Raw genomic sequence first — 27,261 nt, 5'->3', positions numbered from 1 at the left:
TCATGAGTGGAATGAGACTTAAAATGTGATGCCAGCAAGTCTGAAAGGTGTTCCATAGTATTTACGTAAATATGTTAGTTACATTTTTCATAAAATGTTACATTTTTAACCTCTAAAATAAAAATATATCTCAAACAGTAGAGGAAGAGCAGGAGAGATGAAAGCAGAATTACATTTTTCATAAAATGTTACCTTTGTAACTTGTAACATAAAAATATATCCCAAACAGTAGAGACGGAGGGCAGTAGAAATACTTGGATATAAGGATAGATGGATGGATCATAGAGAAATGGATGGAATTCAAGAAGGAAGACAGTGGGACACACACACATAGTGTGTACTCATCCCAAACATGGACAAGCCCCTGGGGGTCTTACCCGAGGGTCCCGGCTTCTGGCTGGGCTGGCCCGCCTGGTGCACACTCTGCTGTAACAAGTTGAGGCACTCCCCAAGGCAGCTGAGGGTGGCAGCAGAGGTAGCTTTCAGGAGCAGCAGGTCCTGGTCCAAGGCGGTGAGGGGGCCCGACCCTGGCAGGGACTCAATGGCGTGCACAAGGTTCTTCTGCTGCCCTTCCACTTGGTTCATCATCTACAAAACAAGAGGACAGTAAGGAGGTGAGGGGCAGAAGTTCTTCTTTCGACAGGCTGGGGAGGCGGCAGATAAACCACCGAAGTGGGTAAAACTAGGTGAGGGTCAACTCAGTGTGTTTGGTGCACATTCGTCTTTTGATAAATACTCAATCCTGGGTGAAATCTGTCAAGGCAAATTTATCCAAAGGCACTCTCATCAAAAGAGAATTTTTGAACTTTAAAGCTAAAAGGGGCCATTAGGGCCATCTGGGTGTAATTTTACAGATCTTCTGGAGGTAAGAATAATAAATACATTGAAAGCAGTCCTTGCAACCACCTTCAGAGTTCTTCTCTGGAAGGTTATCTGAGGCAGCAGGCGCGCTGTGGCTTTCCCTCAGAGCAAGGCTTCCTCCCTGCTTTTCCTCCTGCAATCCTTAACTCTTTGCTAGTCCTGTTCAGAGTTCACGAAGTGGAAGGGAAATCTGGGGCTGGTGTTTGTACAAAGGAGATCACAATGAAACCAGTGCTAAGCCCCCTTCGCTCACTTGCAAAAAAAAAAAAAAAAATGCTTAACAGGACATGACCTTCTTAACAGCAGGAGAGATGTCAGGAAGAGAAAAACCAGAAATTCTAGACCCAGCCCTACTCCATGGCTTAAGCTACGACAAATAACCATGTCTTGTGGCCTGGCTTCAATTCATAAGCTTATCATAAGACAAACAGTAGTCTAATTATGTCTTTGAACTAGCAAATCAAAAAGAAAGGAACACAAGATCTAGAAAAGGACTTTAATGGTTATCTTGTGAAGTTCATCCTCCTCATGTTTTATAACATCCCATTAAACAGGATGATGTACATAAAGTGCTTAGGCACCATGTCTAACAAATAATTAGTGGGTCTAAGAAGTGGAGGAGCTCGAGCAACCCACCCAAGGTCACAAAGCCCACTGACATCAGAAGTAGGAGTAAATTCCTGTTCTCTGGTCCGCTGTTTTTTAATCTTCTCCACAAAAGCTGTTTTTATTTGAAGCAACACCTCCTACTTTGTCACTGTCATCCCTGGAGGATCCTTGTCACCATGATGTCACCAGTGGGAAGAAGCAATAATTCTGTAAGGACTGCTGGACTTGGACACAAAGCTCATTTCTTTTTTGCTCAGCCTTTTTTCTCTTTCCTTTTGAAACAAATACCTGCTATCGGCGACTACTTCAAAATGATGTTTTTAAAAAAGATTAATGTTAATAGACATGTTCCACAGATGTGGTTTGAGCGTTCTCATCTTAGTGTACACATCCATAATCTGGCCATGCAAATTGTTTTTTGCAGATTACAGAGGATCTACCTAGCCATTCTGGCTCCTAAAACAGTACCTAGAAATAAGGAGAGTTCTGTAAGTACTCATTTCTTCTTCAGGTCTTTGTTCAAAAGTCACCTTTTTAGCTGGGTGCAGTGGCTTATGCCTGTAATCCCAGCACTTAGGGAGGCGGGTGGAACACCTGAGCTCAGGAGTTCGAGACCAGCCTGGCCAACATGGTGAAACCCCATCTCTACTAAAAATACAAAACCTAGCCAGCAGTGATGGTGGGCACCTGTAGTCCCAGCTACTCAGGAGGCTGAGGGAGGAGAATCACTTGAATCCAGGAGGCAGAGGTTGCAGTGAGCCAAGATGGCACCACTGTGCTCCAGCCTGGGTGACAGAGTGAGACGCCATCTCAAAAATAAATAAATAAAATAAAATAATAAAAGTCACCTTCTTGAGAAATCTTCCCAAACCACTTCATCTAAAATTGCACCTCCAGGCCAGGCACGGTGGCTCACGCCTGTAATCCCAACACTTTGGGAGGCTAAGGCGGGTGGATCACTTGAGGTCAGGAGTTCGAAACCAGCCTCGCCAATGTTGTGAAACCCCGTCTCTACTAAAAAACACAAAAATAAGCCAGGTGTGATGGTGGGCACCTGTAATCCCACCTACTCGAGAGGCTGAGGTAGGAGAATCACTTTAACCCAGGAGGCGAAAGTTGCAGTAAGCTGAGATCACACCACTGCACTCCAGCCTGGGCGATAGAGCAAGACTCAGTCTCCAAAAAAAAAAAAATTGCACCTCCAGCCCAACCCCAGGCACACCTATCTTCCTTACCAACCTTATTATTCTCCACAGCATTTACCTCCTTCCAAACTAACTTGTAATTTCCTTATTATATTCATTTATGCTAGTGTGCAAGCAGGAATCATTATCTGTGTTGTTTGCTGATGTATCCCAAGTACTGTAAGTACCTAACTACTGAATGAATGAATCCAAGTCTCCCTCCTCTCACTGAAGTGCAAGAGAATCCATTTATGACAGTCTACAGAATACTTGATGAATATAACATGGCTGAAGATTTAGTAACGGATAATACCTCCATTATCAGTTTGCCAAGAAATACTGCCAACTAGTTAAATTTAACTTCAAACAAGATAAAATGTCTGTGTATTCTCTGACATTTATATGTATAAATGCTAACAGTTAGGGAGAAATGGATTTCGAGCTATTCGTAGTCAGCATTTCTGTAAATTCCTCCCATAATATCCTGTCTTAGAAAAATGTACTGAAAAGAAAGAAGAAATCATGATGAAACATGATGCATTATGTTTTTATTATTATGAATGATGCCATAATCTTAAGATTTTATTCACCTTAAGAGAAAAGGTGAATAAAATCAAGCCATAAACTATATGGTATATACTTATTTTTAATCAACAAAAAGAACTATATTCCAATTATACAGTATAGGATAATTATTATTTCATAAACATAAGATATTATGAAAATCTTAGGTAATAAAAACATGAAACCGGCTTAGGGAATATTCTTCTCTATTACAACAGATGCATGTGCTCAGAGATGGAATCCACACACTAGCTCTCTAAAAAAGCATTCAGGCCAGGCGTGGTGGCTTACGCCTGTAATCCCAGCACTTTCGGAGGCCAAAGAGGGCAGATCACTTGAGGCCAGGAGTTTGAGACCAGCCTGGCGAACATAACAAAACCACATCCCTATCAAAAACAAACAAACAAACAAACAAAAACAAAGTTAGCCAGGCATGGTGGTACACCTGTGATCCTAGCTACTCAGGAGGCTGAGGTGGGAGGATCCCTTGAGCCCGGGGGATGGGGGCTGCAGTGAGCTGGCTGTGACCACACCGCTACACTCCAGCCTGGGCAACAGAATGAGACCCTGTCTCAAAATAAATAAATAAATAAATAAAATAAAAATAAAAAGCATTCATCAGTATTTACTGAGAGCCTATTACCAATAGCAAGGGCAGGTAGCCTTTAAAGGTAGTGGGTGGGTTTGGCAGTTACGATGACTGGGGAAGAAATATGGCACTGAAAGCATAGGGCCCAGGAGTGCTAAATGTCTCTTGAATCGGGGCACAGTCCTGTACAACAAAGAATGCTGCCATTTAAAATGCTGACAGTGCCCCCTTGAGTAACCCTTTGCTAGAGACACATCAGTAACCAGGCATCTCATGGCTTTTGACTTCTTGGGAAACTGAATGCTAAAAATAATACAAGCTTTACAGTGATTGGCACATGGTAGACACCTCCTAAAGATTCGTTTTCTTCTCATTTTCCATGAGATGTGAAACAGAACTCTAGTCTTTAATGACACAATCGATGCCAATCTTCACTTTACATTAGCTTCATCAGAATCCAAAAGAAGTTGGTTGAACCCTGAAAGAAATGTAGGATTTCTAGCCTTGGAGCTGTGCATCACAGTGATTACTGCTCTAACACTTGCTAAGACTGGGAGGCACTGATGAAGACTCTTCATCGGACTTCCCAAGAACAAGTTTTAGCTATGTCCATCTCCCTCTCATTTTAATTAAGGGCACATATGAGATGATAAATGTGGTACCAAAAGGCTGAATGCACCAAAAATACCAACAGCAAATTCTTAAAGAGGGTTCCTTCTCCCCTTCAAGGTGCCTACCAGCTTATTAACAAAGAAGCAAAGCCCAACCATCAATAAACAGACTCACCTACATCTCCCAGCCTTTAAGAAAATGTTGAACCATTTACTTTAATTAAGAAGTTTCAAATTATAACCCCAAATACTTCCTCCAAGGCACACCAACATTAATCATCCATGATTGTTTAAAAACAAACAAACAAAAAGCACAAATTTCATTTCTTTCTGGAATTTAGCTTCCACAATCAGGGCATCGTGATGTTGTAACACAGGCACAAAAACTGAGCCCCAAATTAAATTTCAGAGATACAACCACCTGAAAATATCAGCTCTGAGGTTGTAGAAGAGACGAAACATAGGTCAAGTTGAACTTCACAGATAAGAAACTTCTCAGAGAGGGAATAAAAATTCTATGGCTTGTTTCTTACAGTACAAATGATGACACACGCATCACAAAATCAAATCACAGGAGTTAAGTTAATAGCATCAGTGGCTGCAGAAAGAGAAAACACATGTCAAAAAAGCTGAAACGAAGATGCAGAGATCAAAACTCAGTGATATCTAGCTCAACAAGTTTAAATCTGGCTAAAAGCAAGGACTGTAGTAGACAACAAGAAGATAAGGGCCTCATTTGTCTTGACTGCTTCGGATTTTTCTGAGCTGTAAACCCTGGTGCAGGTTTCAGAGGCACCTGAAAAGTCCAATCCTGATGGGTCAGGTGTCAACAAATTTGACAACTTCAGTCACTCCTCCATTACTCTCCAAAAGCTCAGCATAAAGCAGCTCCTAAACAAACATTCCTAATCCTAAAGAAACCAAAGCTGCTTGTCTTATTGGCAGAGCCTCAACCGGTGCCCCAGTGCCTTCAGTAACTCAATCTGTCTGGCTTGGAAGGAGACCGAACAATTTGATGCCACATACAAGATGGCCTTGGTTTGGCATTTCTCTTCAGTCTGGTGGAATTCCTGAGTCCCTACTAAGCTCCCCTCTGAGTCAGGGGATCAGTCCTTGGTTAACATAGGCACTTTTTCACTTGGCCAATGTCCTCACCTAAGCTTTAAAGCTGTGCTTCAAGGATTTTTTTTTTTTTTAGACGGAGTTTCAATCTTTATTGCCCAGGCTGGAGTGCAATAGCCTGACCTCAGCTCACCGCAACCTCCACCTCGCCTCCTGGGTTCAAGTGATTCTCCTGACTCAGCCTCCCGAGTAGCTGGGATTACAGGTATGCACCACCATGCCCGGCTAATTTTGTATTTTTAGTAGAGACAGGGTTTCTCCATGTTGGTCAGGCTGGTCTCGAACTCCTGACCTCAGGTGATCCGCCCGCCGCAGCCTCACAAAGTGCTGGAATTACAAGTGTTACCCACCATGCCCAGCCGCTTTATGGATCTTTAAACCAAAACAACACACACACACAAACAGCTTACTGTCTGCCTTAACATAGCTTTACTATCCTATTCCACTACTCTCATGAACATTACTTTAATTTTCCAGGGGACTCCATCCCAGAAATGGTTTGATGATTCATTATAGGAACTTCCCCAAATGTCCATCAACTCTTTAATAAAAACCATCAACACTCTGCCCTCTAAAAGTCTTTGAATGCCTTGCCTCAAAATCCTTGCCTTGCTGTTTTCACTAATCCTGAACTGTTAAATCTTGATGCTTAATCTTAATCCTAATCAAGTCTCCACATTGCATACCAAACTTCCAGTTATTCCCTGCTTGGAGACACAGCCAGTGCCCTGTGGAGGTGGTGTTCTCCCTCACATTGGAAAACAATAAAGTCAGCCTTGTCTTATTAACAAATTATAAGTTGATATGTGGAGAGCTGGCATTCCAATCCGCAACCCCCTTCTCCAGACTTCTGAGTGTTGGGGCACAGTCAGTCCTGGTCTCACACCTGAACGATTTTGTCTTCTCTCATTAGCTGCTGACTTTTCCTACCTGACATTCTACCTTCGCCCTATAATTCCCAACCTATGTCTCTTGTTCTACACCTCCTGGCACAACATACACCTAAAATGATAGCCCTCCAAGCATTCCCTTTAGGCAAGGTCCTGAGCCCCTTGGGACACTGCTCCTCACACCCACAAACACGATCCTGTGTAGAACAGTCCCAAACAGTTCCTGACTGCCAAGTTAAGCCCGTTTTGGTGAGCAGAGAAAGAAAACCCCCATCTAGTGTACAGAACTTCCAAAAACACATTTCTTTTTTTTTTTTTTTTTGAGACGGAGTCTCGCTCTGTCATCGGCTCACTGCTAGCTCCGCCTCCCGGGTTCACGCCATTCTCCTGCCTCAGCCTCTCCAAGTAGCTGGAACTACAGGCACCCGCCACCACACCTGGCTAATTTTTTTTTTTGTATTTTTAGTAGAGACGGGGTTTCACCGTGGTCTCGATCTCCTGACCTCGTGATCCGCCCGCCTCGGCCTCCCAAAGTGCTGGGATTACAAGCGTGAGCCACTGCGCCCGGCCCAAAAACACATTTCTTTCAGTAGGGCTAAGAGGGTGACGGTGACAATAACGGAGAAGATGAGCAGAAGGAAGAGGGATCCAGCTCCAGTGGGGAAAGGGTGCTGGCTAAACAGGTTACAAAGGAGAAGAAGAAAGGAAAAAGACACAGAAAGAGAAGGGAGAAACCAATATAAGGAATGTCACACTGTATACTATAAACCAAAGGAAACAAACAAACAAACAAAAGGTAAACAGAAGGCGGCAGGATCTCAAAAACAGTGACCACTAGGTCATCAATGAGCTTACTGCAGGAGTCTGCAGACTTCTGTAAAGAGCCACAAAGTAAACACTTTAGGTTTTGCAGACCGTATGTTCTCTGTGGCAACTACTCAACTCTGCCACTGTAGCTTGAAAGCAGCCAGAGGCAGTGAATAAACAAATGGGCATGGCTGTTTTCCAGTGAAACTAACATTTTTATTCACTCTCGGTTTCGGTGTCAGATAAGATCTTTTCTCACTCATGGTATGATTGTCCTGGTTCCTGACATGACTGATGATTTTCAATTCTATCCTAGATATTTTGGTTATTATGTTAGGGGACTCTGGGTCCCATTTGATTTTTTTCTTTTGTAGGCTGGGAGTCTTATGTTTAAGTTTAGAACATAGGTCCTGGCCCGCTTATATGGGCTGCAGTTCCAATGACAATCTAATTTCAGAGCCATTGTGGTACTATTTTGATTTGCTTGGTTCATCTCCTGTCTCTGGAGCCTCTACTGGTCCCTGTTAGTGTTACCAAAGGGGACAGAAAGAGCTTCCCCAGACCTCTGACTGGTGCCTCCAGTCGAAAGAATGGAGTTTCCGGCCTTCCAGGATGGGAGCAGGATTACCCTTGCTCATGCCCCTAGCTGCACCTTGCCCCCAACTCTGGGTAGGAGGGGAGTCTCAGGCCCAAAGTCATTTTTTTATGCCTAACGGCATAATAGACTGCTTTCCTTTCAAAGGTGTGTAAGTGTAGACATCCTATTTCCACTTCCAAGTTGAAGACTGCTTCATAAGCAGATCTAACCGGCCAGTTGGAAGGTTGTACTAATCTTTTTGGTGATAGAATCTATTCTCCCTTTCAGAAAATTGGCAGAAGAGATGCATTCATTATTTCTAGATATTTACCTGCTTTCTGGATTCACACTCACTTTGCTTTGGACTTCATGGTGTCATTATTGAGGCTGACCATCACTAAGTGACTTAAGCCATGATCCCAGGTTTTTCTGTCCACCCTTGCCCCTGGAAGGCAGGACAGGCTAATGGCATTTTGAAGTTCAACAACTTGACACTCTACCTTTATCATGTGAGATGAGAGGGATGGAACAAAAGAGTGGTTGAAAGGACAACCCAAAGACCTAGAACATCCAAAGCTTTTTCTGGTCCTTCCATAGTTTGAGTTGGTATCAAGGAATCTCAGTGTTGCCTCTAAACGAGCCCATGCTTTTGAGGGCAAAAGGTAAATGCAAAATTCTGAATTGCACCTACACACTCAAAAGACACTTTCTGAAGATGGGGGGAGATAAGCCTTCTGCAGTTCCAAAAAACTGATTCCTTTCTGTCATTTCTTCACCTTTGATTTTTCTACAATCATTGCCTCACCACTCCCAATAGTAACACCACATTGCACAAACATAAAATGCAAATTTTATCTTTACAAACTCCCTAGGAGGAAACCGTTACTGAGATCCTCAAGAAATGTGAGATCATAACACAACTTATCTTATGGGTCTGTCAAGTCTGCCCCTTGGCAGGCAGGAAACCTGAGTTCAGAGAAGCTGAATGACTGCGCCAAAGTCACAGCTTCACTTTCCTGGCAAGGCACAACTCACCATTAGTCCTCCAGCTCCACTTCAGCGCCCTTTACACTCTGACACATGTTCCTGTGGACTTACTCTTATTTATTTCATATATTCCAGAAGCAAAAACTACCTCCTGCCTCAGAAAACAACAATGAGAAGGTTTCTTCCTTTCCACTGTCCCTCAGCCCACCCATTCTCACCATCTGGAAACCGGCTTTTTTGGTTTCGCTTTCCAATTACAAAAGGCTGGCTCATTCCATCAACAACCATCCCAACAGAATCAGACAGTAAAAACAGTTATAAGGAAGGAAGTAAAGTTACCTGTCATTCCACTTCCTGGAGACAAGTGCTGTTAACATTCTGGTATTATTCTGACTCTTTTAATTTATATGTACACACACAGAGGTATATTATTTTATCTTAAAAATATCACCCCTTATATACAATTGTATAACCTTTGATCACTTTAGAATGTATCACTTGGGACATACTTCAAAATAACCCAATGGGGGTAAAAGAGCAAAGATGAAACAATATTGGCTTTGGGGGTAGCTAAAGCTGTTGATGGGGACGTGGAAATTCAATATGATCTTCTCTAGTGTATTTACATTTGAAATTTTTCATAACAACATCTTTTAAAATAGGGGAGAACCTCCTCTTGGCTTTCACATTTTAAATCTTAAATGTTACTACTGCAGGCTGTAGGCAATGAGCAGGTGAAGAACCAATGGAAAAGTGTTCAGAAACTCCTGTGTTAGCCAAAAGGCTTCTGAATGTATCGCTGTGGTCCACAAAGAAGGCTGGAGAAGGTAGCAAGGAGATGCTGTATCAGCTACTACAGCCTTAAAACAAAGTTGGTGTCTCTTTGAACTTTAAATTGTTCCTATGCAGCTTATTTTATTTTTGTTTAATCAAATAAACATGAAGGTTTTTCCAAGAAAATAAAATGGGGGGAAATACATTGTTATGGTTGAAATGTATCCTTCACCAAATTCATATGCTGAAGTCCTAATTCCCAGTATCTTAGACTATAACCCTATTTGGAGATTGGATCTCTATAAAGGGAATCAAGATAAATAAGATCTTGAGGGTGGTCCCTAATCGAGTACAACTGGTGTTCTTATAAAAAGGGGAAATTTGGGCCAGGAATAGTGGCTCATACCTGTAAATTCCAGCACTTTGGGAGGCTGAGGCAGAAAGATCACTTGAGGCCAGGAGTTTAAGACCAGCAGTAAAGACATGGGGAGAAGATGATCATCTACAAGCCAACACATCCTTCTCTCATGGTGCTCAGAAGGCACCAACTCTACCAATGACTTGATTTTGGACTTCCAGCCTCCACAGCTGTGAGACAATGGATTTCTGTTGTTTAACACACTTTGTCTGTGGTACTTTGTTAATGCAGCACTAGTAAACTAACACACACATCACAGACATCTTTCCACACCAACAGACATAAATCTCATTTTAATGATGCATGTGTAAGAGTTTTACCTCCAAACAAAGTAGGTCTTGGCTTTAGAATAAAAGTTCCTTCAAAACAATCTCTATCAGTTTTTCTCATGTAATTTTTGCTAAAAGAAATAGTGAAGTGGAAGAAAGATTTTTGGAACTGTGTAATAGAATATGCTGTAGAAGACCAAAAATATACCACCCCAAAATATAATTATAGAAGACCAGAATATGCCTCCCTAAAATATGCCTCTTTGGCATAAGGATTATTTTGAGAAACTACAGACACCAGAACAGCTCTGAAAAGAAAGAAGTTATCCTTCTGTAAGGGAAATTTACATTTATAAAGCAAGCCTCCATTCCCTGAACCAGGAATATAATAAGGATGACTAAACCATAGAGCCTCATCAATGGAGAAGGCACACACTTAAAAATCTGCATATCAAAACTTACTAATGTTTACAGTACTTTTCCTGGATACCTCCCCCAAAATCTGCCTTCCCCTCACCCTTCTTAATCTCAGAGGAAGATGATATTTATGCCTGAAGCCTGTCACCTCTTTGAGAGTTACTCATTTCTCTGAGTACCTCTCTTGTACATATGATATGTACATGTATTAAATTTCCGTTTTTCTGTTGTTAATCTGTCTTTTGTTACAGAGGTCCATCCCAACTAAGAACTGAGAAATAAAAATAAAATTTTAGAACCCCCAACCAAGTAAACAGATACCCCTGTTAGCCAAGGGGACCTCAGAGAAACCCTGAAAACAGAGTTCCCAGCCATAACAGGATGGGAGGTCCAACTCCCTCTCTAACTGCTCTTAGGCTTTCTTCCCTAAGGGCTAAACAGAAACCAGCCCTTTCAAACAACTCCACCCCCATTTCAGTCAAGCTCGCTGATGCCCCCCCACCCTTTTGTGGTTTCAACAAAGCAACTGACAGGCATTCCTGATAAGAGACCACTGACCACGAGAGTGGTTCTGGCCAGTCTACGGAAGATGTGCAGTGAGGGTCTTCGTGTCCTCTGCTTCATCTTTTGATGTCAGAGGGCTGAAAACTCCACCCCTGGATCACGCTAATGCTGCATTTTTTTGAACATGGATCTCATGGAGCAGCATGAAGCTCAATTGCATGTGTACATATTTCTCCTTTCATAAATATTCATGATTCCTCCTATAGCTTCTTGAATATGTATATTAGGCCACCTTGTTCAACATAAATCCTTGTCTTATTCTTCCCACCTTTGAAGTGCCTGTTTCTGGCTTCTGGCCAGAGACTATGCTTCCCAGCCTGTCAAAATGGCCACCCTACAGGCTGCGGCTGTTTCTGAGAAATAAAGCTCTCTTTTCCAAATTATGAACCTCATCATTCTTTAGTTGACAGAATTATGAAGAGTAAAGAAAAACATATTTTTCCATCCTTATGACTTCTACACAATGGTTAAAAATTATTAATTTAGAAATCCCATTTGTCAGAATTGAATAACATGTAAACATGTTGGTAACAAGGGGTGCAAGATACAAAAGGAATACTCTCTTAAATTGTTTTCAAAGAAAATGCCACTGTCCAACAGAAGGATTCTGAGTAGAAGGCAAAGGATCAGTGAATAAGTGCCTCATTCACTGTAATTTATCTATACTCTCTGCCTCCCACACACACAGACACAGACCTGAACGGGATCCTGAATGCGGATCGAATGGCACTTACCTCTCTGGACACAAGGTTGGCCTCCCTTGCACAACATCTAAAACTGGGGCTTCTATGGGAGCTCCATTCTGCAGCAGGCTACTCTCTGTTTTAATTAAAAATCTCCTTTTAATGCAAAAGAATACTCATCATAGAAAAAAAAACAATCGAATAGAAGGAAAAATACCCATAATATATCCAATACCAGAGAGAAGTTTTGAAATCTTGGCAAATGTACTTAGGAAATTTTTATGTATATATATGACCAACCCTTAAACAACTTGAGGGCAGAAGATCCCCATATAACTTTTGACTCCCTAAAAACTTATCTACTAATACACCACTGTTGACTGGAAGGCTTACCGATAACATTAGCAGTTGATTAGCACATATTAGCACTGTATTCTTACAACAAAGCAAGAGAAAAGAGATGTTATTTTATTTGTTTTTTATTTACTTTTTTTTTTTTTTTCCGAGAAAAAGTCTCACTCTGTCACCCAGGCTGGAGTGCAGTGGCACGATCTCGGCTTACTGCAACCTCTGCCTTCTGGGTTCAAGGGATTCTTGTGCTTCAGCCTCCTAAGTAGCTGGAATTACAGGCATACACCACCACACCTCACTAATTTTTTTTTGTATTTTTAGTAGACACAGGGTTTCGCCATGTTGGCCAGGCTGGTCTTGAACTCCTGACCTCCAGTGCTCTGCCCACCTTGACCTCACAAAGTGCTGGGATTACAGGCGTGAGCCACCATGCCCGGCCAAGAGATGTTATTTTAAAAATCATAAGGAAGAGAAAATATATTTACTATTCATTAAGTGGAAGTGAATCACCATGAAGGTCTTCATCCTTTTCTTCACATTGAGTAGGCTGAGGAGGAGGAGAATAGGAGGGGTTGGTCTTGCTGTCTTAGGGTGGCAGAGAAAGAAGAGTTGGAGGAGGTGAAAGGAGAGGCAGTCACACCCAGTTTAATTTTTATTGAGAAAATCCACATACCAGTGGGCCCACACAGTTCAAACCTGTGCTGTTCAAGGGTCAATAGTACAGTCATCCCTCAGTACCCATGGGGGATTGGTTCCAGGACCCCACCTGGATACCAAAATCCATGTATGCTCAAGCTCCCTACATAAAAAGATAATAATGTCTGCATATCCTCCCATATGCTTTAGACATCTCTAAATTGCTTATGACACTCAATACAACGTAAATCCCATGTAAATAGTTGTTATACTTTATTGTTTATGGGAAAGTGACAAGAAAAAGCTTGTACATGGTTCAATATAGATGCAATCATCCATATTTTTTCCTGAATATTTTCAATCCTCAGTTGGTTGAATCCACGGATGCAGAACCCACAGATACGGAAGGCTGACTGTATGCCCTTTTTCAACTTTTTATGAAAATGGCTGCAAGCCATAATCATGTTTACAACCTTTTTAATTCAACATACCATGTCAATAAATTTCTACAATACTCTTTAAAATACTGCAGAACACTTCATCATATAAATATGCCACAACTTATTGCCCAATTCCCTACGGCCGAACATTACGATGACGTTTAACTTTTTTCTCTATGACGGATTACGATTCAACAAACTCTCTGTATCTAAAGCTTAGCATAACTTTAAAAAGATGTTGTGAAAATAAACTTCTAGAAGAGGAATTGCTGAGTTTAAGTTTTTTTTTTATATAAATACTGCTAGCTCACTACTGAAAACATTGTAACAATTTGTATTCTCTCAGTTGTGTGTGAGCTGTCCTCTGCCCTATCACTCACTCTCCAACATCTTTCTTTCTTAAACGATTTCAGAGGCAAAAAAAAAAAAAAAAATCCAAACCAGTATTTTATTGTTTTAATTCATTGTTCATGTCCCTGCATAATGCAGGATAAAGAAAAGTTAAGAAGTTTCCGCCGGGCGCAGTGGCTCACAACTGTAATCCCAGCACTTTGGGAGGCTGAGGTAGGCAGATCACAAGGTCAGGAGTTCAAGGCCAGCCTGGCCAACACAGTGAAACCCCATCTCTACTAAAAATGCAAAAATTAGCCGGATGTGGTGGCACACACCTGTAATGCCAGCTACTTGGGAAGCTGAGGCAGGAGAATTGCTTGAACCCAAGAGGCGGAGGTTGCAGTAAGCCAAGACCACACCATTGCACTCTAACCTGGGCAACAGAGTGAGACTCCATTTAAAAAAAAAAAAAAAAAAGTTTCCATATCCAGTAAAGAAAATTTAAAGAAATAAGACTAAAGAGGCCCGGTATGGTGGCTCACACCTGTAATCCCAACACTTTGGGAGGCCAAGGTGGGCAGATCACTTGAGGCCAAGAGTTTGAGACCAGCCTGGCCAACATAGTGAAATGCCATCTCTACTAAAAATACAAAAATTAGCTGGGCATGGTGGCGCACAATTGACACCAGCTAATCCAGAGACTGAGGCAGGAGAATCACTTGAACCCAGGAGGCGAAAGTTGTAGTGAGCCAAGACTATGACATCGCACTCCAGCCTGGGTGACAGAGCAACACTCTGTCTCAAAAAAAAAAACCTAAAGGGAGTCAGAGTGTTTTCCTTCATAAGGATGGAGAAGCCTTGTCAATATCTGGCCATGGGCACCAGCACATGGGGGTGTGATGGTACCCAGCAATGAAAAGGAAAGCAAAGTCCTAAGCAAAGGGAGGGCAGTGCTATTTGGAGAACCAGGTGGACCCAGAAAGCAATAGAAGTAGTCAAAGTTCTCTCCTAAAAGATCCTAGAGACACAGAGAACAAGGGGAAACACTTCCCTCATAGTGCCAGAGAAAACAGGTCTACCTCCACCTTGAGGTCCAACTGCCTAGTTATGACGTCCCCAGAACCCACTAGGAGCCTCTTCCCACCTGCGACAAGCTTATTTAAAGCTCAAGGTCTGGTTTCAGCCCAGCATTTAGCTCCAGGAAAAAAGCACAGAGTAGTCCTTTGCTGCTTCCCCCACATTTATCTTTCTCTTCTCACTCTTTTTAAAATACTTCCGTTATCAAAGCCATGTCAGTAACAGCCACTACATGAATGATAGGAACAGGGCCATTTCACAAGATGGGTGGCAGGGGGTGAGAAGCGCTGCGCTGCAGTTTATAACAGTGCTTTCACAGTCACAGTCTCTAATTCTCCCAGCTCTGTCTTGGCCACAAGCAAGGCTGGTTACTGTTTTTTTGTTTTGTTTTGTTTCAAGACAGGGTCTTGCTCTGTCACCCAGGCTGGAGTACAGTGGCATGATCACAGCTCACTGCAGCCTCACTCTCCCAGGCTGCCATCTCAGCCTCCTGAGTAGTTGGGACTACAGGCCTATGCACAACACCATGCCCAGCCTTTTTTTTTTTTTTTTTTTTTTGGTAGAGATGGGGTTTCACCAAGTTGCCCAGGCTGGTGTCAAACTCCCGAGCTCAAGAGATCCTCCTGCCTCAGCCTCCCAAAGTACTGGTATTACAGACATGAGCCACTGCACCCAGCTCCTGATTACCATTATTCTCATTTTACACAATCCTGGGGCTGAAAGAGTAAACCATTTGCCCAAATCATAATTTGCGGATGGGAGATGTCAGGACTGAAGGATCCACACTTCTGTGCTCTTCACCTCATGACCAGGAAGCATGCAGAACCATTCTGTTCCTACAGATCACAGCACAATGGCTCACATACACACTCTGATGCTCACCTAGCATGGCCTTCCACCTAGAAGAAAGAAGACGCTTGGGAGCAAGCTGGCTTATCCACCTGCCAATTCAACCGGAACGGAATGAGAACACACACAGCAAACTCCTCTAGGGTAAAATTCACAGAGAAGAAAACACAATTTATAAGCAAAGACGTAATAAGAAAGGGTAAGGAATTGTTCTGCAAATGGTTTGAAAGTTTTATTCAAGTGTTTATGTTTCTGTCAGTCCTCTAATCAGAAATCATTTAACACACATCATATAAAACAAAAAGAAACAAAACCTAAAATGCTGCTTTACTGACTCACTTCAGAAGTCTTCTGATTAATCTACTGTCATTTCTCAGCAAATACTGGATAGTATATCAGTTTTTTTTTTTTCTCTTGCAGAATGTAACCTTATAAACCAAGGGTCAACAAGTATGAAATTAAACCATTTTCTTCAGACTGCTTCACCTTTGTTCACTCATACTCCACACACATGCTCAGCCTATCTCAAAGAACCCCTAAGTGTCCAGATATTTAATCTGGATTTTATGGAAATTCTTTTATTTTGCAAGGAGAGTAGGATGTCTCTAAGAATTCCTGAAGAAAACATACCAACTAATATTCTAACTTGAGCTTGATAGCATATATAACTAGGCATTAGCTCTACCCAGTAAACACCTGCCATTCTCTTTTAAAACTTAATTGCTGTTTTTAGATCAAATAGCCACCCAAAGTAGCAGGCAAGAACATGACTACATACTTCTCTTTTCCACCTAGAATTAATTTCACTAGTGCCAATTATTTTCAAGAAAGAAATGCATCTCCAAAGGGTATTTGAAAAGAGAAAAAAAATAGACAAAAATTTCACACCTCCAGGCAAATCCTTTACATCATTTGAGCTTTAGTAAATGAAACTCTGGAAAGACAAGTGCATTTATCAGGAATCTGCTTCATTAATCTGGAAGGGAAAATTATGTTAAGGAATAAGCCACCATTAATTAATATTTATTGTATCCCCACTGGGTAAATGACACTGCAGTCACCATTTTACAGAAGAGAGAACACAATTCCTGCACACGAACTGCTTACAGTGTAATCCTCAAGGTACTCAAATATGACACAGAATAATTACATATAATACACAGTGCTTTGCAAAAGAGCTAACCGCCCTTTGCAGACACTTGCATTTAAAACTGCTTTCTACTCCTTCTCCACACTTCCTCACTGCTCTGAGCGTGCACTTTTAAAAAGAGTACATGTAAGAGTATATAGTCCATGATCACTGTTCATATAAACACACAGAATGAACTTACTATATTATAACGAATATAGTTCCACATATATCTCTCTCCACGGCCCAGCCTGCTGATGGAATCAGTCAATTAATTCACTGCCAAACTCTTTCTGGGCAGTGCCCATAAGATCTTATTCAAAGGAGATGCCTGATGTATGTTTGTTGGGTGGATGAATGGAGGAGAAGGGAAGGGAGAAAAGAAATGGGAAGACAGGGCAAGTGAAAGGAAGGGGGATTAAAGGGAGGCAGAACAGGGGAAGAAGAGAAGGGAAGAATAAAGAAAGAGGAAAGAAGGAAGAAGGATCGAGTTCCAAGGCTTCTAGAAGTTTTAAGATGCTGGCATGGTTCTCTAGCAAATTTGAGAACTCCTTTTCATTGCCCCTAGTTTGTTGTTACTATCACCCAAGGAATAAAAGATCTTGTCTCCTTTTAGCCTGGGACCTTGAAGCTTCAGCCTTAACCATTATTTCTCTCCAGTACCAATCTCCCAGCAAGGGTGGAGCATTTTAACTACACATTATATCTCTCTGGGCACACAATCCCAAATTTCTTGGAGCCTCTAACTTAAATCTATATGATCATGGGATAAAGAAAGCATTATCTGAAGGAGTTCCAGGCTCAACTTCCAGTGAAGTCCATGACTGTTTTTCTCCTAGTTAATTTTTATTTCTTCTTCGACCCCAGCTTACAGGTTGTTTTTACCAGGTAGCCTTCCATCATCCTCCCAAAAAGCCATGATCCCCATCATCCATAAAACACATCATGGTTGTAATTAGCTACTTTTTTTCCTTTTTTTTTCTGGAGACAGGGTCTTGCTCTGTCACTCAGGCTGGCGTGCAGTGGTGAGATCATGGCTCACTGCAACCTCTGCCTCCTGGCCTCAGAGAGTCCTCCCACCTAAGTCTCCCAAGTAGCTGGGACTACAGGCACGTGCCACCATGCCCAACTAATTTTTGTATTTTTTATTTTTTTTGGAGAGACATGATTTCACCATGTTATCCAGGCTGGTCTAGAACCCCTGAGCTCAAGTGATCCGCCCACCTCAGCCTCCCAAAGTGCTAGGATTATAGTCTTGAGTCACCGCACCCAGCCTCTACTGATGCGTTATGTTACTAATTTGTTAATCTCTCTTGCCCTTACCAGGCTCTCAGTGCCACTTTGTCTCTTCTGTTCACTATTGTTTCCCCAAACCTAGGACAAGATGTGGCACACTGTGGGCAAAAAAATAATCAGCTGAAAGAATGAGTGAGTGAGTGAGTGAGTGAGTGAGTGAGTGAGTGAGTGAATGAATGAATGAATGAATATACAAAGGAGAGCACCCAGGCATCTCTCTGAGAGCTGGGAAGTGGCTGTTCTCCTCCCTTCAGACAGGTAAGAAGATTGGTCTAAATGCCACTATGAGATGGATCCATTTGAACAAAAATAATGTATACACCCAATCTAAGTGACAGCCAGAGCGACTTTAAAATTAGCAAGTAAAAAAGGAGGTACAATACCATTTCTGGGGATAAGTAGGACGAGGTTTGGGTTTTTTTCTTGCTCTATCAAGACTGAGAAGCTCAGTAGTCAGGAGACAAGGTTTCCTATTTTCCTTGTATACCTCCCAGGGTTTAGTTGATGACGGTCACAGAGAAGGTTTAGTAGCAAAGAAGTGAAACCACCCACACTCATGCAAGGAGAAGGGGATTTGTTGCACGGATACAGGAAAGAGTGCCCAGAAACTACCTGAAAGAGCTACTCTTTCTTTCCTTCAGAGATATGGCAGTCTCTTATTTCTCTCTATCCCTCGGTCTCTATGATCTCTGCTTTTCACACCTTTCTCTCTCTTCTTGCTCAACTCAACTTCCTCCACTTGCAACAAAGCCCAGCAGAGCCGCTGGAGCCAAATCTACCCAATCCTCTAGTTTCTTCTTCTCCTAATTCAGATGAGAGAAAGTGAGTTTACATTACTGGCCCTGGGTCAGATGCCTGCCTGAGCCCACTCAGCTGACACTGGAAATGTGGAAAATAGTGGCCATGTGACACACCACGTGGACACAGATCCCCCGCTTCAACATAGGGTCTTCCCTCTGCCCACTGCTCTGTGATGTTTGGCCCAACATAGTTTTTTTTTTTTTTTTTTTGAAACAGGGTCTCACTTCATTGCCACCCAGGCTAGAGTGCAGTGGCACAATCACTGCTCATTGCAGCCTCAACCTCCAGGACTCGGATGATCCTCCGAGCTCAGCTTCCGAAGTAGCTGGGAGTATAGGCTCGCACCACGACACCCAGATAATTTTTATTTTAGTAGAGATGGGGTCTCATCATGTCGCCCAGGCTGGTCTTGAACTCCTAGCCTCAAGCAATCTTCCTCCTCAGCCCCTCAAATTGCTGGGATTACAGGTATGAGCCACTGTGCTGGCCCCAGTGTAGAATTCTGACATTCATGAGCTATAAGGATACATACTATTTACAAGTACTTTTAAAACTCACTTCACAAGATTTGTAGGTCAACTGGAACATCAGTTAAGGCTTTTATCCAAGACAATTAATCAAATAATGGAGGGTTTCTCCAAACTTAATGCTGGCATGACATGAATGCCAGGGTTACAAAGCTTCCTGTCAGAGGGCCTGAAAGTGTACTAACTTCTTATAAATGCCTGTGATAAACACCCAGCTGTAACCAAGCCCAGAACACCCCACCTCCTCTTTCTTTCATTTGCAGTACAATCTCATAATGAAAAGCCAATAAAATCTGCCAGGTTATAGAGGAGATTAAAAAGAGACGAGGGCTCAATCCACAGTCCTCTCTAAGCTTAGCCTTTCCCTGGTGATTCCTAAGTCTAGAAAACAACCCAATTAGCTATGTTATACTACTTTTTCATATCAGGTCTGGAAGGCTATACTTTCATTAACTTTGTGGAAATTAAAATTACCACTGAGGAGCTCTGGATTTTGCTACAATATTAGCCAATTCTCTCTTTCAAGAGCCCTCTTGTGTTTTGCTCATGCAGTTGTGATTAAAACAGTTCCCTTTGTTCATGGGAATAAGTTCTTCTCCAACGACCATCACTAGGCCAGTGAGAAAAAAACTCAACTGTGGTCCCTGCAATAACCACTTGGAAATTACAGGATCTAAAAAATACAACTGTGTGTAATTCTCACAAATGGTGCCTTTATATCTTGTCCCTGCCTCCTCATAAATACACTACCTACTTGGGCAACATGACACCTCTTGACTTCCTGTCAGGTTACATCTGCCTAGAAAGCTTTTCCTCCCCATCTCTCATAGTCAAAGTCCTACCAGGCTTCCAACGCCCTTCCTCAGTTCTTCATGAAGCCTTCCTTATCTCCCACTTAGAAGTCCCCATGCCCCCAGTCTCTCAGAGCCCTCCCATGAGCACTTGCCCTTCTCTTCTGTAAGGCCTTGAGGTCTGGGGAGCAGGCCCATGTCCCTACTCCCGTAGCACCTAGCTAGTGCAAGGTGACCCTAATTAAGTGTTTAATGAACCACTGAATGCACCCTTCAGGCTCTGGGTCTAGCCTCAGACTTCAGATTTGTTTCTTCCAGGTGAAAATGCTCTGCTTCAGTTATCACAATTGTGTCAGTAGTTGGGGCTGTCACAAAGCGAACCTCAAAATTTGGGTTCAGCCTGGGAGGTCACATGGGTCGTTGGCTTCATGTAGAAAGGAATTCAAAAGCCAGCATACAGAGTAAAGTAAAAGCAAGTTTATTAAGAAAGTAAAGGAGTAAAGGATACTCGATAGAGCAGCCCTGAGGACTACTGGTTGGCTATTTTTATGGTTATTTCTTGCTCGTATGCTAAAAAAAGATAGATTGTTTATGAGTTTTCCGGGAAAGGGGTGGGGAATTCCCGGAAGTGAGGGTTCCTCCTCCTTTTAGGCCATATAGGGTAGTTTCCAGACGTTGCCATGGCATTTGTAAACTGTCATGGCGCTGGTGGGAGTGTCTCTTAGCATGTTAATGCATTATAATTAGCGTATGACCAGCAGTGAGGACCACGAGAGGTCACGTTCACGGCCACTTTGGTTTTGGCAGGCATCTCTTTTTATGAGCAGAGGTTTTTGCCACCCATACCTTGCAAAACCAGTCCTACCAAACTCCTATCTCAGGGCTGCCCAATTTTTGGCTAATCTGACCATTTATAGAAGGAAAATGCATTTTCTCCTTCAGTTCAGAAAATAATTAGAAATTGTCTCCCTTTAGATTTACCTGTGTACTATTAATTCACCACCTTTAAACGAAGCTTTTAGAAAACGTGTAATATTAGTACTCTTCCAGATATTTTTTCAGATTTCCCAAATGTAAAATAAACACATGCTGTAATTCTTTCCACACTACAACACAAATACATATTTCACTCCAGGGATAAATTGGCCTATTTTCATGTAAATTTAGTAGCAATAAAAGGTAACCAGCAGCCTGAGGAAATGCTCACTGGCTCCCTTCCTAGGCTTCTGACTGTATACTTCACCCTCTATGCCACCCCAACGCTTGAGGAACCAAAACCTACACACACCTCTAAACAAGGCAATTCCTCTAGTTAAAACAATAATACTGCTTTGAATTGAAATATATGCTAGATTTTAATCAAACTGCATTTATTTCACAATTTCCTCAGCATTCACATTGGGTAGGTATTATTACCCCTTAAGGGGCCTTAAAGCTCTGAAAAGCCTAGTTAATCTGAAGAACAATGACCATTTTTGCCCATTCCATTGCTGCCCCCTGCTGACAAAAGAATGGACACCTTTGGCAGACACTGCACTTTCCTGAGAAGACGGCAGCTGCGCAAAAATAAGCCAACTGAACTAGTGAGTGCCAAGCCCCACGGAAAGTAAGAAAGGGGCCCTTAAGTGGTACCCAAATGGTCTTAAGAATGAACAGAGGAGACAAAACATGCATGCATGAAATAATCAAAGAACAGATGGCCAGGCGCGGTGGCTCAAGCCTGTAATCCCAGCACTTTGGGAGGCTGAGGCGGGCAGATCACCTGAGGTCAAGAGTTCGAGACCAGCCTGACCAACATGGAGAAACCCCGTCTCTACTAAAAAACACAAAAAATTAGCCAGGTGTGGTGGTGCACACTTGTAATCCCAGCTACTCTGGATGCTGAATCAGGAGAAGTGTTTCAACCTGGGAGGCAGACGTTGCAGTGAGCCGAGATCATGCCACTGCACTCCAGCCTGGGCAACAAGAGCAAAACTCCATCTCAAAAAAAAAAAAAAAAAAAAAAAAAAAAAAGAATAAAAATATATTTTTAGTAAAATATTATAACTCATAAAAATATATGAGTTAGGGCTGTGCAGACTACAGGATTTGGGAAAAGGAGAGGCAGATGAAGATGGAGACGCCATATAGGCTGTCAGTTCCCAACCTTTTTCACCACTAAGGAACCCCACCTCACCCACTTCTTGCTTTCAGTTATTTGTCTACATAAGAAAACCAGAGTTCCCAGCAAATGCTCACTTAATTCCAGCCAAGAGCAAAGAAACAGACAACTGCTTGACTGTAGGTATTTTTAAATGGTGAAAACAGTTCATGGACCCCCTAAGAGAGAAAGTTCTGAAATCTATGAACCCTGAGATACCATCTCGATGGGCTTTTCAAGGGGTTTGGGAATATCCACAAAATATATTCGATGACAAGTTTCTGTCTGTACCTAGAAGCATTTTCCTCCTAAGGAAAGAGTCCTTGACTTTCATTAGATTCTCAAAGAACTTGTGGTCAAAGATAAAGCAATCAATAAAAAAACAAAACTTGTAGTCTCAGGGATGTCAGGCAAGGGACTCCTGGTGCAGATAAAGAGAAAAGGTGCAGGGAGCATTTTCCCATTTCTATCCTGAGAGGCTAATGTTCGAGTTTAAACAGAATTTTAAAATGTCTATTTTTCCCTTTCTCTGGAAAAAAGTTGGGGGACGGGGGTTATACCAACTCTACAATGCTGTTAATGCCATATCATTCCCCATCAACAATTTCAAAGATTAAAAAAAATCGACCCAAATAGCCCATTTCTTAAGCATTTATCCTGTGTGGTCTGTTCTCCTTGAAGAACAGGTCATCTCTGTTTGCAAAGCTGGTTTGAGAAACAGGAGTTCATTGTCTGACACTTGCTATGTTTACTATCAGCTAAAATGTCTGTAGGAACTAATTTTGAGGCCTGGCATGGTGGCTCACGCCTGTAATCCCAGCACTTTGGGAGGCCGAGGTGGGTGGATCATCTGAGCTCAGGAGTTCGAGACCAGCCTGACCAACATGGAGAAACCCCATCTCTACTAACAATACAAAATTAGCTAGGCATGGAGGTGTATGCCTGTAATCCCAGCTACTTGGGAGGCTGAGGCAGGAGAATCGCTTGAACCCAGGAGGCGGAGGTTGCGGTGAACCAAGATCACGTCATTGCACTCCAGCCTGGGCAACAAGAGCAAAACTCTGTCTCAAAAAAAAAAAAAAGAAAGGAACAAGTTTTGAGCTCAGCTTCACAGAAAACTAACAATACGTAATAAAATACATAATAAAATACAAGAAAATACAAGCTCCTATTCAGTGAATTTGTTTACTGGTTGAGGGAGCACCCCATTCTCTCCATTCTAGGAAGTGGCACAGTTTAGTGTCTAGGAGTGTAGGCTGAGGACCACTTATTAACTGTAATCTTGGGCATGCTTAATCTTTCTTGGCCTCAGTTTCCTTACCTGTAAAATGGGGCTCACAATAGTTCTCATCACATAGGCTTATCGTGAGGAATGAATCAGTCGATAAACGTGAATCACTTAGAAATGCTGCTAATGCACAGCAAGTGTTACGTGTTTGTGTCTGTTGCTGTCTCTGCTACTACGTTATTATCCTGAAGGTTAAATGAGATTACACTCAGAGTGCTTAAAACAGTGACAGGCATGAGGAAACACTGAATAAATGTTATCACAGATACAGAATTTCTATGCTATTGTGGCAGGCCAGGTCTAACTAACAGCTCCACAGGCAGGCCTCCATGACAACTGTTTCAGCACCAACTGAGTGGGTAACTTCAACATTAAAAGCTGATAGAGCCAGTGTCCTTATGCAAAGGCTGGAATGTCACAAACACCCACCAAGAGTTTTGCCCAGGCCTTTCCTTGGCTTTGAAGCATGACAAGATAAAGAAGGAATTATTAACAGAACCCATTTAGGATTAAATGAGTTTGATTGGGGGTCTGAAGGAACTCCCCAGACCTCCACAACAAGTTTTATTGGGGTATAAAGGAACTCCCCAAACCTCCATGATTTAGCAGGAGACAAGACAAAGGTAATCACCCCTGTCATCTGGACCCATCTAGATTAAGTAAATTTACGAAGGCTCCAGAGGAAGGTCTTCAGGACTCAGACCTTAATCACTCATGTCTTTGGATGAATGCACACTTACATATCGACATATAGCTTAGAAGGTATATACGCTCTGGAAAACTTCATAATTTTGAGTTGGTCTGATGATATTTTCCCGGCCTTCTCCCTGTAACCGGTTACAGGAATAAACTCTCTTCTTTCTCAGTTCGTCTGCATCTTGTTATTGGGCCGCAAGAATAAGCAGCCCAACCCTCGGTTTGGTCCAGAACACTATGTCATTTTAGCCAGACATCATGAAACATGTTCATTTAAGAAGCAATAGATTCAGTGTAAAACATATTACACTTCTCTTGCAGAATCATTTGCCTAGCAGATTTTAAAGTCACCAAATCAGTTACAGCTGATTCTCATTATGCACAGTAGTTATGTTCTATTAAAGTCTCCACAAACACTGAATTAGACAATACTAAACGTTTGCTCCTAGGGAAATACAGGGCTAGGTTACCCTGAACTTCTAGTCACAACATTTTTATCAACCAAAATGCCATTAGCTTTATATAGGTTCAATGGCCAAGGTCCTTGTAAAATAAGCCAGTTTTATTAGTATTGAAAACCAGCCGTTCCACATAACCCCTTTCCTTTTTAACATTTAGCAGGTACAGTCAATCCTCATTATTCACAGTTCTGCTTCAAAAAGTCACCACAAATGGTGAATGAGCAAATACTCAACCATTGGGGAAATGTATGTGTGGGTGTTTCTCACAAAGGCTATAATCTCAAATGCAAAAACAACTCATCTTGGTGGATTTTATCTTCCATTTTACAAAAGAGAAAATGAGGCCCAAAAGTGGTAAGCCATTTGCCTGAGGCCACGTCAGTAACAGGTGCCAGCACTGGGATTCGAACCCCCTCCAAGTAACCCCCAAGCTGAGCTTCTTGCACTGCACTGCACTGCCCCTGCCGTCTCTATCCTCTGGTCATCTCCGCATGAAGCTGCAATAAGAAGGCAAAGTCCTGCCTTGTTTGCCCTCTCTGGGAACATGTGCATCCAGAAACACAGTTTTCACCATTCTGCGTGTCTGCAAATGACCACAAAAGCACTGCAAGTATCAATGAAGTTATAAATACATTTTAGCAAGTAGGAGAATCTACAAATACAGAATCTGTAATGAGGATAGACTGTATTTTTAAAATTCTTTCTTGGATTCTTGATTCTCAGAACCTTCCTCTTCTGTAAATGTAACACTTTTCATGTCATATCGCCTTTCAAAACGTGCAAGCCAGCACTAGCCAAGAAGGGTTTCACATTTCCTGATCCTGGGTAACATGACCAAACTTTTTTTTTTTTGGCTTTCAGTCCCATAATGCTGTCCACTATACTTTCAACAAACAAACAAACAAATTAATAAATAAATAAAAAGTCATCTCTTGAATCCACAAATGTAGCTGTTTTCTATTTTTCCCAAAGTTTCATATGCACTATAGACATTACTTTAGCACTTTCCAGAGTGGCCTCACATACAGATTGGCAAATTTCCTCTTCCTTTTTTGGATGTACTACATTTTGATTCATTAACATAGAACTCACAGCCAGCTGCACTATAACTCACACGAGCATATCTGACATAAATATTTTCCCTGTAAGGCACATCACAACCTTCCTGCACTCGTCAGCACTATGCCTGGGGGACATTTAAAACAGCAAAATCACCAAGAAAATGCACAAACACGCAAAAACTGTAAAATGGGGCTCACAATAGTTCTCATCACATAGGCTTATGAGGAATGAATTTGTTAATAAATGTGAATCACTTAGAAATGTTGCTAACACACAGCAAGTGTTACATGTTTGTGCCTATTGCTGTCCCTGCCATACTGACATTTGAAGAAATGAGAGTTGTGGTTGTACAAAAGGTCCCATATTATGGATCTGATTGTCCTTTATGGTGGTGGTTTACTTGCTTCTCTATCCCCTGTATTTTCTGCAAACCAGAAGGTAGGTCTAAAGGTCTGATTCGATTTGGAGTGGGAATACTCATGGGTGTGGCTGAGAATGTTATGCTTCATCATGCAGCAGGCACATCAAGTTGTCCCACAGTAGTGACACTCAGTCAGAGACTTGAGTGCAGTGCACACTGCCTGGCATCTCTCTTGAAAGCTTTGTTTTCTCTCATGTAATTAGCAGGTAATCTTTCATACGTTACAAATATACATAAAGGCCAGGCGTGGTGGCTCACACCTGTAATCCCAGCACTTTGGGAGGCCGAGGTGGGCGGATCACGAGGTCAGGAGTTCAAGACCAGCCTGACCAACATGGTGAAACCCCGCCTCTACTAAAAATACAAAGATTAGCCGGGCGTGGTGGCATGCGCCTGTAATCCCAGCTACTCAGGAGGCTGAGGCAAGAGAATCGCTTGAACCTGGGAGGCGGCGGTTGCAATGAGCCAAGATTGCGCCACTGCACTCCAGCGTGGGTGACAGAGCTAGACTCTGTCTCAAAAATATATATATATATATATATATATGTATATACACATATATATATACATATACATATATATGCATATACATATATATACATATATACACATATACATATATATACACATATATACACACATATATACACATATATATACACACACACATTATATATATATACACACACACACACACATATATATATATAAAAAACTCACAAATACACTTAGAAACAGGCTGCTCCCCAACAACTTTCATCTACTGGCTTTGGCATTCCCTGATGATCTTTGCCCAAATCAGTTATTTCTTTGGGGATTGTGGTGTGGTGACTTTCTAATTCTATCATTCTTTCTACATTTACCCGTTGACATTCTGCCCCTCTCCCACCTGCCACCTTGGTTCTTGCTGTCATTAAAGATTCATGGATTACCTTTTTCTTTTACTCTGAGTGTTATAAAATATTACTATGATCATCTTTTTGGCAAACCCCCACAAGCCTTTGGGCACTTCTTTGTGCTCTGGTACTACAAAACAT

At 41.9% G+C, this 27,261-nt stretch overlaps 1 protein-coding gene across 1 annotated transcript in view; it reads right to left on the bottom strand.

The window, feature by feature from the left end:
- OSBPL10 (oxysterol binding protein like 10) overlaps positions 1-27,261 on the bottom strand; it is a 336,085-nt gene that overhangs the window by 87,643 nt on the left and 221,181 nt on the right. Inside the window, exon 5 of the mRNA XM_032162229.2 lies at positions 378-588. Within this exon, the coding sequence (XP_032018120.1) occupies positions 378-588 (211 nt within the window). The remainder of the gene's footprint in view (positions 1-377; positions 589-27,261) is intronic.

This window comes from Hylobates moloch, unplaced genomic scaffold (assembly GCF_009828535.3).
Source record: "Hylobates moloch isolate HMO894 unplaced genomic scaffold, HMol_V3 SCAFFOLD_8, whole genome shotgun sequence".
NCBI classification, from domain to species: Eukaryota; Metazoa; Chordata; class Mammalia; order Primates; family Hylobatidae; genus Hylobates; species Hylobates moloch.
This window is presented reverse-complemented; position numbering and strand designations above follow the sequence as displayed.